The 13,592-nt window shown below is 57.6% G+C and overlaps 2 protein-coding genes across 6 annotated transcripts in view; one reads left to right on the plus strand and one right to left on the minus strand.

Moving 5' to 3' along the window:
• LOC145546861 (uncharacterized) overlaps positions 1–13,592 on the plus strand; it is a 63,282-nt gene that overhangs the window by 22,482 nt on the left and 27,208 nt on the right. Inside the window, exon 1 of one of the 5 annotated variants that reach the window (XM_081594955.1) lies at positions 2,208–3,184. The exons of 2 other annotated variants lie outside the window; for them this stretch is intronic. The gene's annotated coding sequence lies outside the window, so the exon portion shown is untranslated. Of the gene's footprint in view, positions 1–2,207; positions 3,185–10,133; positions 10,744–13,592 lie in introns of those variants that run through there. 2 more of the 5 variants (XM_081594951.1, XM_081594952.1) reach the window with 2 other exon arrangements.
• LOC145546860 (uncharacterized) lies at positions 503–10,830 on the minus strand. Its single transcript, XM_081594949.1, has 3 exons — positions 9,154–10,830; positions 1,645–6,706; positions 503–1,064 (listed from the first exon to the last, which is right to left on the minus strand). Exons 2-3 carry the CDS (start codon positions 3,192–3,194, stop codon positions 806–808), a joined length of 1,809 nt encoding a protein of 602 aa, XP_081451075.1. The 5' UTR covers positions 3,195–6,706; positions 9,154–10,830; the 3' UTR covers positions 503–805.

Consider the following 13,592-nt stretch of genomic DNA (forward strand, 5'->3'; position numbering starts at 1 on the left):
TCTAGCTTGGTGTCAGCAGCTGTAGAAAGTGAAAGTTGGTCAGGGTTTCGGTGAAAAGATTAACCAGAAAACATTTCCACTCCACTCTCTAAAACTGAATTTTCTCATGGCCGGGGGTGGGGGTGGGCTGGGTGGGTGGAAAGTCTGTCCCTACAAAGAAGAGGCCACTAGGAAGATTCTAACACAGGAAAGTAATTTTGGAAGATTTCTTAATCCATCCTATTTCCCCCCTCCTCCCCTTCCTCCTCCCCACATCGTGTTTGTCATACAGTGGTGGCAGTCGTGTGTGTTTATGTCTAGCACGATTCAACGCCAAGGTCAGGGTGGGCCTAGGGAGCCTCCAAGGTGGGTCAGTGGGCAAGGGAGGCCCTGGCCGGCCGGAGCTGCTCCGCCTGCCCCAGCCCAGCCTGGCTCCATGGCGGGTACCCCCTGCCTGGGCAGTCCAGTGTGGAATGAAGTTTCCTGGGAAGCAGGGCGCATGAGGAACTTTTGAATTTACCAATGGCATAAAAAGTATATATATTTTTATGACAACGGGCAAGTTTCAATTGGTTGACAGAGATGGCGAGATGTGACGTCAAGGGACACTGGTTAGAATGCCAAGGCCGGCTGAGGGGGGGGGTGGAGAGACAGGCACAGAGAGACACTGGGATGGGGCCCAGGAGGCCTCTTTTCTCTCGGGCCCCTGTCATAGGCATTGGGGACAACCAGGTCCATTTGGCTCTGAGAGAGGGCATGCCCCGGTAGGGGGATGGGGTCCAGGCAGAGCGACCCCGTGTCTGCGTCCCCAAGCGTCAGGAATCACTCAGGCGCCCCTGCCGAGCAGGCAAAAAAAAAAAAGCTGCTGTGGCCTTCTTGTCATTCTAACCAGGGTCCGGACCCTGGAGCCCCGGCCTGCTCGCGACTGCTGCAGAGGGCGCGGGCAGGAACCGCGCGGTCCAGGGACAGCAGTGTCGTCGTCCGGCCCCCAGATAGCAAAGCTGCGGCCTAGAACTTCTCCCCGCAGCTCCTGCGCCCTGGGCCAGGGGGTGGGGGGTGGTGGTGGGGGTGGCAGGAAGTTGTTTCTGCGGGGAAGGAAGAGAGAGAGGTTGGAGCTGGGCAGCGGCTCCGGGCACGGTGCCCCTGCCCATTCCATGCCTTCCCCGGGCACCATGAGGGCCCCCCGTGCCAGGCACCTTGCGGCCCCCATCTCTGGGCACAGCGCGCTGCCCCCTCTGCGGCACCAGATCCCCTGCACTCCGACTCCCACCCCACTGGACCTCGCGCCCCTCCCGCAGCCCCGCAGGCAGGGTCGGGACAAGCCGCCGCGGGCTCCTCCTGGTGCGCACCGTGCCGTGGGGGAAGCCCGCTGCCACCCGCGATCCCAAGCCCTGTCCAGGAGCTTCGTCTAGCGCGCCGCAGCGAGCCCTAGCCTCGCAGGGAGGAGGCCGGAGGTCTAGCCTCCGCTCCGCCGCGCGCGCTGGGCTGCGGTCAGGCCAGGGACCGTCGGTCTGCCCCGGGTCCCCAAGCCGGGCCCGAGCGTGCGCGCGCGCGCTCCGCTGCCCGCAATCATGGCAGCCGGCGCCTCGGAGCGCAGCCGCGGAGCGCGCTCCGGCCGCCGCCTCGGTGCCAAGGCGGCGAAGGCGGGCCGGGGCCCGGGCTTACGGGCCGCAGGGCGCGAAGCCGAAGGCTGATGAGTCCCCGCGGCGCGGTGCCCCCAGCCCCGCGGGACCGCGCGGGCGGGGAGCCCCCGGGGCGGCATGCCCGCGGGGACGCGCACGCGGGGCTGCGGGCGAGGCGCGGGGCCCGGGCGGCGAATCCGCGGCTCGCGCCGTCCGCCCCGCCCGCGCGCGCCGGGCCCGGGAGGAGGGTGCGAGGCGGAGGGGGAGTCGGGGAGGGGCCGCGCCGGGTCCTTGCCCGCAGCGGGCACGGCCGAGGGCCCCGGGAGGCCTTGTTGGTATTCCGGGCACAGACGAAGCCCTGATCTCCCCGCGGAACTGGGGCGCCCGGGAGCGCTGCACGGCCGCCGCCCCCGGGCGGTCTCCCCTAGGCTGCGGGGCCGTAGGCGCCTCGCTCCCCCCGCCCGTCCCCTCCTCTCCAGGTCCCCCGGACCCCCTCCCCCGCCCTGATCCGGCGGCGAAGGGGTGGGCAGGGAAACGCGCTCTCTGGGACAGGTGCCAACTCCGAGACAAAAGACATAAAATAGGCGGCAACGGGGGAAGCGCGGCCGGCGCGCTCGGGCGGGGACGGAGGCGCCGCGGGGGCCGCATCCTCGGTCCCGATCGGGGAAAGTTTGGGAAGTCGCCGCGGCGGCTTCGCGGCGGCGGGGGACACGCGGGCCGGGCCGCCCTCCGCGCCGCGCTCGCCCTCTCCGCGCCGCTGCTGAATAATTCATGGCGCGGCCGCCGGCCATTAGCATGCACCGGGCGCGCGGCGCGTCTGTGCCCAGTCGCCGCCGCCGCCGCCGCGGCATTCGGCGCCCCGGCCGCGCTCGATGAGCGGCGGCGCGGAGGCCGAGCCCGCGCTGTCCCCGCGCTCGTCCGCCGGTCCGCCGGCCGGCCGGCTCCCATTGTGCCCCGGGCCTGCGCCCCGGGCCGTCTGGTGACCGCCCGCGCCCCGCAGCGCGCCCGACAGCCGGGCGCTGGAAGTTCGGGCCCACGGCGCTCGCCCGCCCGCCCCGGGATGCCCATGAACTTGGAGAAAGTCGCGGGGCGCGCTGGCGCGGACCTCCGGGCAGGGCGTGGGCGCCCCAGCCCCGCGCGCTTTCGTTTTCGCCCCGGACAAAGGTCCCTCGCGGCACGGGTCGCGGACGTGGAGACCGTGTCCTGCGGGTCACTCTGCGGGTTGGCCCGATCGTTCAACCCGGGGAAGCCGGAGCGAGAAGAAGCCGAGCGGCGCGGTCGGAGGCGCGGTGCGGGTCCCGGGGAGTGGGGCCTGGCCGTGCGCTTCGCCCGCGCCGTCCCGGAGCTGTCCCGGCCTGGAAAGAGTTGTGGGAGATGGCACCGCTTTGCTCTCTGCCCCTTTCTCCGTGTGAAGGGGAGAATCCTTTTGGAAGCCAAGACTCGGACCGATGGGCCAGGGCCTGTGCAGCCGTGGGCGCGATAGCGCAGCGCCGGCTGCGTCTGAGCGCGATCCTCCGGCAAGGGCAGAGCTGCCGACCAGCGCGCCCCAGGCTCGATCGGGTTCAAGGCGACTCTTGAGGACGGTAAGTGCATTTCTCACTTTTGCTACTTAGTGAATATTTAAATATTGATGAAAGGATTTCTAAGAAGAGCCCTTTTGTAGGGCAGGCCTTCCGCAGACCCGGGGACCCGGGAAGGAAGGTTGATCTCGGACCCGAAGCCGCACCAGCTTGCAGCAACTCCATGGCCGTCATTAAAATTCTGGAACTTGGAATTTGTGAAATACAGCTTTTAATCTCAGATGTGTGCCGGCCATTTGCCAGAGAGAATTTGGTTGAACACGTCAAATAGCAGGCCTCCTAAACAGAACAGGAGGAAAAGAGAAAACAACAGTTTTTAGATCAGATGTGTTCCGAAAGGTCGTTTGGAAGCCACAGTCCTTTCTTGAAAAACTAAAATCTTTTCGTTCACTTCCTAAACCATCAGTGTTTCTCTCTCTTTTTTTTTTTTCCTGCTGGTCAGGCATTTATGGAGAGCTGGTTTAGGGCAGCCCTGGGTCAAGGACTGGCCACTCTGGCCCTTGGAGTGAAAGCCCCATGTGTGGATGCTGTTGCTTATGGTGGCATAAAACAAAAACAACTCATAACTTTTCATAATAAATCCCTCTTTATAGATGGGTCACACACGGGCCCAGCCCGCAGCCCTGGGGAATTTGTGGGGAGCAAGAAAGGGGTGAAGGAATGCATGTTTGCCGTAATTACAGGGTTTTAAGGTAACGCTGAAATTAATTTCTTCAAAGTTGGGCTTCAGAGGCCACGGCAGTCTCTGTAGGCCAGCACTATGTTCATTTTATCTTAGTTCGTTGGTTTTAGCTGTTTGGGATTTTTAACAAGCACGTTTGTACTTGCGTGTTACCTACCCTGTTAAAATGAAACCCATAACTGGGAGATTAAACCCGCTTTTTAATATGACCGTATCACAGGTGCGATTTCCCCTTTACTCTGCCTCATCTTATTGATGTGGTTTGGACAACCTTGCGGGGTGCTTTGACCACAAAATAATGGGGAGGGGGGCCTGTTTCCATAACACCCCAGAGCTGTGAGCTGGCACTCGGAGGCCGTGTTTCCGGGAACGTGGACAGAGGCCCGGGTAGCCCAGGCCTGGCTCATGCCTGCCTCACCCAGGGCTGCCTGGTTTCCAGAACCGAGAGGAGAACCCAGAGGAATGAAGAGATGGTTTCAGTAAGGTCCTGCCCCCCTGGCCCCGAGGCTGAAGGTTTGCTTCTGGGAACTGCTGTGGAGCCATCCTTGCCATCTTTTTAGCTAGGCCATCGCCCCTTACTCCGGTGCCCTGTTTTGAATTTGTATCTGTGACTTTATCAAAGGCAGTTAGCAGACCTGAAACACGGGGTGGGACACTGGGGGGTGATCTCAGAAACGGAGACCCCGGGAGCACGGAGAGGCCTGAGCATCCGAGGAGGCAGCCCCGGGGCCACTCAGCAGGCGATACTGTTCCTCCGGCTCCAGCGGCCCAGCGCCTGCCCCACGTGAGCCGCTGGTGCAGGGGATGCATTGGGGCTGAAAGGCCACGACCAACAGCTGGGCCGGCCCTGCGGACGGAGGCCCTGCCTCGGCACCAAGCCGTCCTGTCCTGCCTTTGTCCTGTCCTTAGGGCCAGCCCGATTCCCCTGGAGACTCCTCATGGAGACCCGAGTCCCGGCCAGGGGCTTCTTACTACTTGGGGGTGTCTTCTCATCACGCGGGGAGGTCTTCTTACTACGTGGGGAGGTCTCATCCAGAGAAAATCCATTTTTGAGGCGGTGTACATGACACAAAGTTCTGAAAATGGAACTGGCGCCTGCCTGGTTTTTCTCACTGGGTTTAAGGGAAAGAATGTGCTAAGCAGGGGACAGGGTCTTATGGACTGCGGCGGGCTGGCGGGAGGGTGGCCCTAGCATTCCTGTTTTTGTTTACAACCAGAGCCAGGCCCAGGGTGGCCCCTGGCCTGCACTGAGTCTTTGCCATGCCCCGCCTCTGGCCACTTGAGGCCCCTCGGTTCTGGCCTGTGGGGTCTCCAGGGTGCCGGTGGGGCCGGCTGCCTGGTACGGGCAGTGGGTGGTAACTAGCCCCTGCCCACAGTCAGGTCTCTCCTGCCGCCTAAACAGGTACAGACAGCATCTTGCTCTGCTCAGCGGGACCAGCGGGGAGCCTTGCCACAGGGAGACATTCGGGTCCCTGGAGTTTGCACCCAGCTGTGGCCGATGCCATGAACAGGTCTCACTTGCTCCCATCTTCATCCCAGCATAGACGAGGCCTGATGGCACAGCGGCCAGTGGGTCCCAGGGAGGGGCTCGAGGGCTCTGCCCACCCTGACGGGCTCTCTGCCTGGGTGGGTGGGTGGGTGTTCCCTGGTGTCCAGGGCGACCGACATGTGCCCTCTGTGAGGGACAGTGCTCAGGGAAGGAAGGAGGCTCCGTGGACCAGGCAAGAAAACATCTTAAAACCATCATACCTGACTGTTCTCAGGCTGGGAGGGCGTTTCTGCATGTTTAGGGAGCACAGAGTTACCCCTGCAGTAATCCTGCCAAGTGTTGGTGCCCTAGCTCGCAGCCAGGACGCTCCAGTCCAGCCCCCCACCCCTGGCTTGCCGTGGGACCCTGGACAAGTCTTGTCCCCTCCCAGGACTGCAGCCCACGCTCTCAAGCAGGAATAAGAACTTGGACCTTGGAGGGTCCTGGGGAAGGTTCAGATGAGGTTATTTCCACAAACCCCAGTTGGGGCACGTGACAGGGGCGCCATAAATGGCTGTGGTTGTCATTGTTTTCGTTGTAAATGGTAATCGCCATTTTTATTGCTAGTTGTTACTATAGTTTTGAGCTTCTAAGAAACAGGGAAGCTAGTTTTGGTTTCGTTGGAAAGGACACCTGGGCGTTCACGACATACCACCTCCCCCCAGCCCTGCCCAGATGGTAATGAAAGTGAACCTTGGTGATTTCAAGGTAGGCTACCAGGAGCTTCCGAGCCAGGGCTTTCCTTGTCATGGGGACTTGGCTTAGGCATGTGCTCATGGAGGAGGTGCCCTAGGCACCTTTTAGGAGTGGAACCTCCTCAAGGATGGCACTCACCTGGGAGCCGACCCGGGGGGGTGACCAGGGAGAGACAAGGGCAAGACGTTCTGACCCAGGTGTCCAGGGCGCCCACGCCAGCCGCTGGCATCCTTGTCTGCAATTCAGGTTGGCAGTTTGATGGGGCTTCATCACTCTGACAAGCTTATTATTCTTCGACCCCATACGAACGTGCCTGTACCAAGATGCTTGCTTTAAGAGAGTTTTATCTCTTAGCTGATCATCTGGGAAGACCCAGCAAGATTGCCCTTTCTCAAAACATCTTGTCGGAACAAGAAAGAACCCCAGATGGCATCGGCCCTGCTTGCTGATGTTATGGAGTCGAGGAGAGAGAAAAAGCAACAATTGTCTCTGAGCAAAGACAATGGACCTTTTATATGAAATATTTATTTTCAGGGCCGACCGGTGTCCCGGTGGCTCGGCCAGTGCAGAGTGCCAGTGTCTCGGCATCGCAGGCTCTGAGAACTCAGTCAGGGACGAGCTGTACAGAAAAGGGAAAAAAAAAAGAGAGTCCCCTGACCTGTGATTCTTGGGAAATTTCAGTGGGAATGTCTGGCTTTCTTTATTGAGTGGAGTTTAAACTTTCACAAGTTTATTTTCTCTCCCTCTGTGATTTCTTCTGAAAGGCCGCTTGCAGGGGCATGTTGGCACATAGCGGAAAGGTAGCCAGGTTTTGGACCGTGGGCTGGATGGAGCCTTGCTGGGGCCAGGCCTGGTTGGCCATTGTCTGCTGGGGGGTGGGTCTCAGGACGGAAGTGGACTGGAGGAAGAAGGGTCCTCACGGGGGCGGGGGTGAAAGGGAAGCCACCCAGAGCCAGTCTTGGACAGTATTTGTGATTCTCCAGCGTCCCTTACTCCTCCCCAAATCTCGTTGTCCGATGAACTTGGAATCTGCCAGCAGCTTATCAGAGAGTCTGGCCTGAATTGGCGAAGCCACACAGAGGCCCTCAACACCCTCCCCAGCTGGACAGGCCTGGCCCAGGGTTCCTGCCGGATGGACATCCTCTGAACTAAGAACGAGCAGGCTTTTACTCGGAGGCCTGCTCTCGAGCCACCCCCCCACCACTTTCCCTGCCTTGCGGCTGCCAGCGGGTCTCAAGTTGCTGACCCGGGTTCCTGATCAAGGTCCAGCTTGGCCGCAGCTAGGAAGGCACCCTGGAAAGCGAGGCCCGGATCCCAGGCTCACGTTAGGGACCCCAGGAGGAACGGATCAGGCTGAGGCCTGTGATGGGAACATTGGGGAAGCAGTCTTCCTGGTGTCGGGTGTGGGGGGCGTTGGAAGGCCGTGGTGGACCATCGGCTGAGACCCCTACCGGCTTAAGGGGTCTTCGGGCTGGTGGGTGGAGGACAGGAGAGGGAGTGGCCCCCATCAGGGTAAGCAGTGGGGTTTCCTCTTTACCCAAAAGACTGTTGGCAAATTATATTATCTGGCTTCAAAAATGAAGTTTTTTTAAAAAAAACAAAAAAACAAAACCTGCTGTTGCATCTTTCTTAAAAAAAAAATCCTGGAACCTCTTAACTGGGGTCTATTTCACCTTCTGCATTAACCGCCCCCCCCCCCAAAAACGTAATGAAGAGAGCTCTCCTTGGGCAGGGGTGGGGGCGGTGGCAGGGGGCACCTATAACAGGCTCCGAGCCCATGCTTGGAGTTGATAAAATTAAAATGGAAAAGACTAAAATCCCTTCCCATGAGGCAGGACAACCCTAAAACACATATTTTATTTACTTTTTTTTTTGGAGAGGGGTTTTGCAAGTAAAAGGCTGCAAAGTCTTCCTGTGAAATTTTGGACGGAATTTTGTTGTTTCAAGACTCCACATTCAGGAGTCTTGCCTTTAGGGACGGCTCAGAAATCCTGTGGATGGGTAAATCGGCTGGCCGGGCCCACTGTTGTGAATCAGTGGCTAAGAGGTTTTCTGAGCAGAGATGTGACCAGCAGAGGCGAGGGTTATTATCGCTAAATGAGCCTGTTAGTTGTGGTTAGAAAATGTGTGTATGGGCCTTACAGAGCAAAGCCCACATCTTCTCTGTTTTTGGAGTAATAGAATTTCCCCTTACGATGGGGGCGGGGGGGGGGCGGGGAAGCATGTTGTCCCTGCTGCCTTCCGTCTCTATGCTGGGGCTAGGTTTTTCGGTGAATCATTCTTCCTTTAATTCTAGGATTTGAGATGGCTAGGAAGTTTAGCTGGAATATTACCTGCTGATTTGGGGCTCTTAAATCTAGATTCGCCTTTCATGTGTTTAAGAGCGATATTTACATTCAAATCAGCCTTTTATAATTACATTTTAAATTATAATGAAATGATGGAGCCGGAGCTTCAGTCTTCCATATGTTTTAACTGTAAGAGATGCTCTGGTGGGCTGCACATCACGTCACAGCCCTGGGCTCCACGCAGGCGTGAGCAGGCATCGGACACGCAGCTGTTGGCCTGCAGGGCCACACGTGTGTCCTGAGCGTGTCAGAAGACAAGCATGTCACCTGCGGGGCCCTCCCCACACTCCCGGGAGGAGAAGGGCTTGTGGATAATTCTGACCCCAGCATGGCGGCGACGTTGCCAAACCTCATGGCATGCGGCTGCCTCCCAGAAGGGCCTGGTTCAGGCCTGGCTGCTCTTTGGGTCTCGAGCCCCACGCTGACCCGCAGGCCTTGAGGACGGAGGCCTTGATCTCCTGGGTGGCCAGCTGGGCACTTCTGGGGGGTGTTGCGTGTGCCAGGTGGGGGGAGGGGCGCCCTAACCCAGGTTCTGCCTCCTCTCCCTTGTTGGGGAGGCCCCACCCTGCCCCCGACCGCCTGGAGTTTTCCGTGGCTTCCCCCACGGAGCATGGGGGACCCTCTCCTCCCAGGCCCAGGCTGTTGGCAGCCGTGCCATGCGGTTCCTGGAATGGAATTCCCGGCGTTCCTGGTCAGGCGCGTGGCATTGGAATCCTACCTGCTTTGTCTCTGGCATCAGCTGGTGAGCTAGTCACGTGGCCGTGTGCGTGAGCCCGAAGCCCGAGGACCAGCGGGCTCCTCCTGGCCGCTTCCTCCTCGCTCCCCCGCATGTTCCTGTGCTCCGGGCACGGCCGGCTCTGTGCAGCCGTGAAGCAGTGTTGAAACAAAACACAGTCCAGGCAGCCAGGGTGCAGCGGGAGCTCCGTCCACGAAAAGGCCTGGACCCCAGGGAAGCCGCCCCGGGGGCCTCCGAGCAAAGTCCAGCCGCGGCGGCCCAGGCTCGGCCCCTCCACGCCGTCCCTTCTGACCCCAGAGCTGGTTCTGCTTGCCCGGGGACCCTGCCCGCATGCACAGCCTGGTGGCCCCCACTGCAAGGGGCCAGCCCAGTGGTCATCGCCTCAGTTCTGGGCCAAAGGAGAGACCCGGGCAGACCGGCCGGCCACATGGTCATGGCCAGGTGCCCGCAGAAGAGGCCCCCAGGTCTGATAAACTCCAGGTGGAAGCACCCCTGTTAGAGCCTCCGGCCCACTGACCCAGCACGGGTGGCCATTCCTGTCTGTGGTGGATTTGCCCGCGTGAGGCCGGTGGGTTTGTGACGGTCTGGGTGGGGTGTGGTGACGGGCCCTCATGGTGGCCAGGCTGAGCGTTCCTCACTGTGTCATCACGGCAGCGCTGAGTGGCCAGAGCCGAGACCCCGGCCCGGGTACCAATGGGGAAACTGAGGCTGGGCGAGGTGGCATGCCTTGCCTGGGGCTAGGTGGCCGCTGGGACCCAGGGCTGGGGTTCGGGGAGGTGGCGCGGCCTCCGGGGGCATCGGCTAGAGGGGGCTTGCTCTGGGGGCCCCCGGGGAGCCTGGCCGGGGGGCTGGCTGCCGCCTGCCCCCCGGCCGGGCCCAGGGAGGTAACAATGCGGCCTCTATCCCCCAAGCCGGCCAGCCAGGCGGGCCGCCCGCAACATGGCGCCTGGGGCCGCGCCGCCTGTCCACGGGGAGGGCTGGCGCCCGGACCAGCCCGGCCCCCCGCGTCCTCCCCGGGCCAGCTACGGAGTGGCCAGACGCTGTGGCTGCCTCCTCCCTCTCCTGCTGGGCCGGCCCCCCGGCCCCCTCCCGCCCCGGCGATAGGTTTGGGGGTCCGACCCACCCGCCTCTGCCACGTCTGCCACCCTCCCAGCACCCACGAGCATCTTTCAAAAATTCCCGGTGGGCGGGGCCCAGCCGCAGCGGCCGCCTCTGGCCCCCCTCCCCGGCAGCTAGTGCCAGATGAGAGCAGGAGACAAAAGTAGCATTTTCCTCGTCCTCCTGGGCTGGCAGCGGGGCCTCCCCAGCGCCCCTTGGCTCCCGGCGGCCCTGCCTCCGGGTTGCCGGAGTGGCCGAGGCCCGGGCCACGCCGGCTCGGGCCGAGGGGACTGATGGAAGGTGGTGGCCAGAGACAAGGTGTCCGAGGGCCCGTCGCCCGAGAGGGCTGGCACCGGGGTTGGCCCCCTGGCCTGCGGGCCCGGCCCGCCTCTGCCTGCCGCAGTGACTGGCCTGGGTGAGGGGCGCCGTTCTGACTGCCTTGCTTTGGAGCAGCTCCTCGTCCTCCTGTGCCCGGTAAGTCTCCCTCCTCTTCAGTGCTCTCCGTGCTGGAGACAAGCCGAGGGCTCCGCCATCTTGTGCCTGTTACGGTGGCTTCTCTCTAATTGGTTACCCGAAATTCAAAATTCTATTTCAGATCCCCACCCCCCACCCCCACCAGCTTCAGTGGGGTAAGCCCTTCCAAAAACTGCAGGGAAGAGGCAGAAGCCAAACCCATTTATTTTTAAGATCCAAGGCTACAGGGCGTTAGAAATCACAATAAAAATGAATGTTTGTTATTTCACAGTAGCTGCATGTTCAATTATAATTTGAATGAATGTTTCAGGAGGTATTAATAGGCACGGCCTCACTCTTCCATGCTCAGTTATATCGGTTTTATTTTTATTTTTTTGGAGGGGGGAGATCTCATTATGGTTATTGTGAGTATTATTTTAATTTTTGGCCACACCAGCAGTGGCAAAGGGAAAAACACCAGAAACATCCATGGTCTCCCCAGCCAACTCCTCGGCAGGCAGGGCCAGGCGGGCACATGGGAGGCTGGATTCTGCCTTGAGAAACAGAGGCCCTTTCATTTTGTCCGGCGTCTTTAGTGCTGCCATATCCACAGTTTAGCGATCCAGTTTCTTTCTCTCTTTTATTTTATTTTATTTTTGGGGAAGGCAAGAAAAGGAAGCAGTTTTCAGCTCTCAGCTTAGTGTGGGAAGATCTTTCAGGTTGTTCTGGGCTTTGTTTTTTAAGTGCTTATTTAAGCCAGGGCTGTGCCGGCTCCTATCCACCCTGCCCATGGACGGCTCGTGGGGCACATGTCAGCCTGTCCACCCGCTCGACCCTCTGGGGCCCTGAGTAGTGGTCCCAGAGCCTGCCTGTGCCCCGATCCTGCCCTGGTCGCCGACTGGCAGAGCTGTGACCAAGACATCCCGACCGTCTGGGGTCTGAGCCCTGGCCAGTGGGGTGGGGAGTGAGTCCTTGAAGACCTCCAAGTTCCCGGGCCACACTGCCCCTGCCATCCGGGAGCAGGGTTCTGTGGCTGTCTGAGTTTCTCTGTTGGGCCCGGAACCTTTTCATTTAGAAGGTGGGCTTTGCCGAGTTCAGCTCTGAGCTCGCCTCCACCCTCTGGCAGGCTGACAAAAGCGCCCGCAGACACAGCCTGGTTTCCCCACACTGGAGGGGTAGCAGCCAGGGTCTTGATTTATGGAAAATGGAAAATCAGGCCCCGAAAGTTCTAAATTGCAACTGAGAGGAAAATTCCCACGTGAATGCGTTTTTGTTTTCCTGGTTCCGAGGCGTTGGGGTCCTGTTTGTGCAAGCCTGAGCAGCCGGCCGGAGCAGACACCACCAAACCCTGAAGCTGAGCTCGGCACACGCGAGAAGTGTCTGCGGCTGCTTTTGTTCTTAGATCCGACAGCAGTCGCTCCTGGAGGATTTGGGGCTGCAGAGACAGGCCCACGGAGCAGAGATAATTAAAACATTTTCATGATTGTGACAGCCACATTCTGCTGCTGCAAGCTGGAAGATCATGCCACCCAAATATTTAGCAAGCACCAAATAAAACACTGGTGACAAAATAAAAGTAATAGGGAAAAAAACAGTGTACCAAATTCTAGAGGCAAAAGACTCCACAGTACAGAGAGGTTGGTTGGAGGGGTACGGAGAGGGAGGTTGATCATTTTTAAAGAATTTATACTTTTAATAGTTGCCCACTCCTCATTTTTAAAAAATTTTATATGATAAAATTATAATTTTCTTGTAATTAATGTAGACGAATAGGCCTTTAATTCTGAATCCTGGAGTGATAGTCAGATTTCCTGAGTGTTAACTTATCTTCTTTTTGGACAAGGTAGCGCAAGTAGCATAAAATCAATTAATTTTCATAAATGGGCATTTTCATTGTAAAGTAGTATTTTCCACCGAGATTATGTTCATCTAATGGCTTTAATGTATATGAATAACACATTTTCCAGCCTACACCTTGTATAGTTGGGATAGTAATATGTGATCAATTATCATCTTCATTTTTTAATTTGGGTAATAACACTACCTCTCCCAAATCAGTAAATTTCCACAGAATCTTTTTGTTGTTGTTGTTTTAATCAGGCAAAAATATCAGCATTCTCCATGGCACCCAGTACTTCTCAGCAGTATTTTTTTTTTAAGAAAGTACCACACATAGCAGTTTTCACATCATCGCTTCTATATAAATTCCACTATAGACTGAAATTATACATTCTCACAGCACAGATGGGCTGGTCTGTCATTATGACTGCCGGGTCCTTGTTGGAACACACAGCATATTTCAATTGTGGAGTCGACAATTTCGAAGAACTGAGGTCAAAATAAACAAGTTGCCTTTGTACATCAAAGCAGTCTTATTAAATGATCTTCTGATTCCCTGAAACATTTGGTAGCAGAACAACCATCATCTTATTAAAATTTAATTTAAAATTTGGTCTTCATCTGTACCTTTTTAAGACTCCAAATACCCTATGTCAAAGGACCTCAGATGTTTTAATTAATTACCAATTCTTATCTTTTTTTGCATCATGAACAGCCTAACAGTAATTTATATTAAAAATTATGGGGTTTGGGACTTTTGATTTTAATATCTTTATAATTTCTGTGGGAAAGAAATTAAACCTTTCGCTGTTCTATGTAGACATTCATAAAAATTATTTTGAGAAGCTTCTGAAAAAACAGATGATAAACATTTCATGTGGTCTAAAGATACATCTAAATCCAAGCTAAAAACAATTCAACAGGTAAACTACAAAGAGTAGCTGTAAACTTAAAAAAAATTATCTCACCGAGGTAAAGTGCAGAATTTATTGGTCCGTATCAACACACGTGAGGGCAGAGCGGTTTTACAG

The sequence above is a fragment of the Giraffa tippelskirchi genome, chromosome 4 (genome assembly GCF_054371585.1).
Source record: "Giraffa tippelskirchi isolate mGirTip1 chromosome 4, T2T-mGirTip1v1.2.pri, whole genome shotgun sequence".
In the NCBI taxonomy this organism is placed as follows: domain Eukaryota; kingdom Metazoa; phylum Chordata; class Mammalia; order Artiodactyla; family Giraffidae; genus Giraffa; species Giraffa tippelskirchi.

Bases quoted from the DNA above. Each gene is read 5' to 3' on its own strand.
- LOC145546860 (XM_081594949.1), bottom strand. From the start codon at position 3,194: ATGCACTTACCGTCCTCAAGAGTCGCCTTGAACCCGATCGAGCCTGGG. The intron at 1,065-1,644 runs GTAAGCCCGGGC...CCTTCCCCGCAG, and splicing joins GGCTTCGCGCCCTGCGGCCC to AAACAACTTCCTGCCACCCC.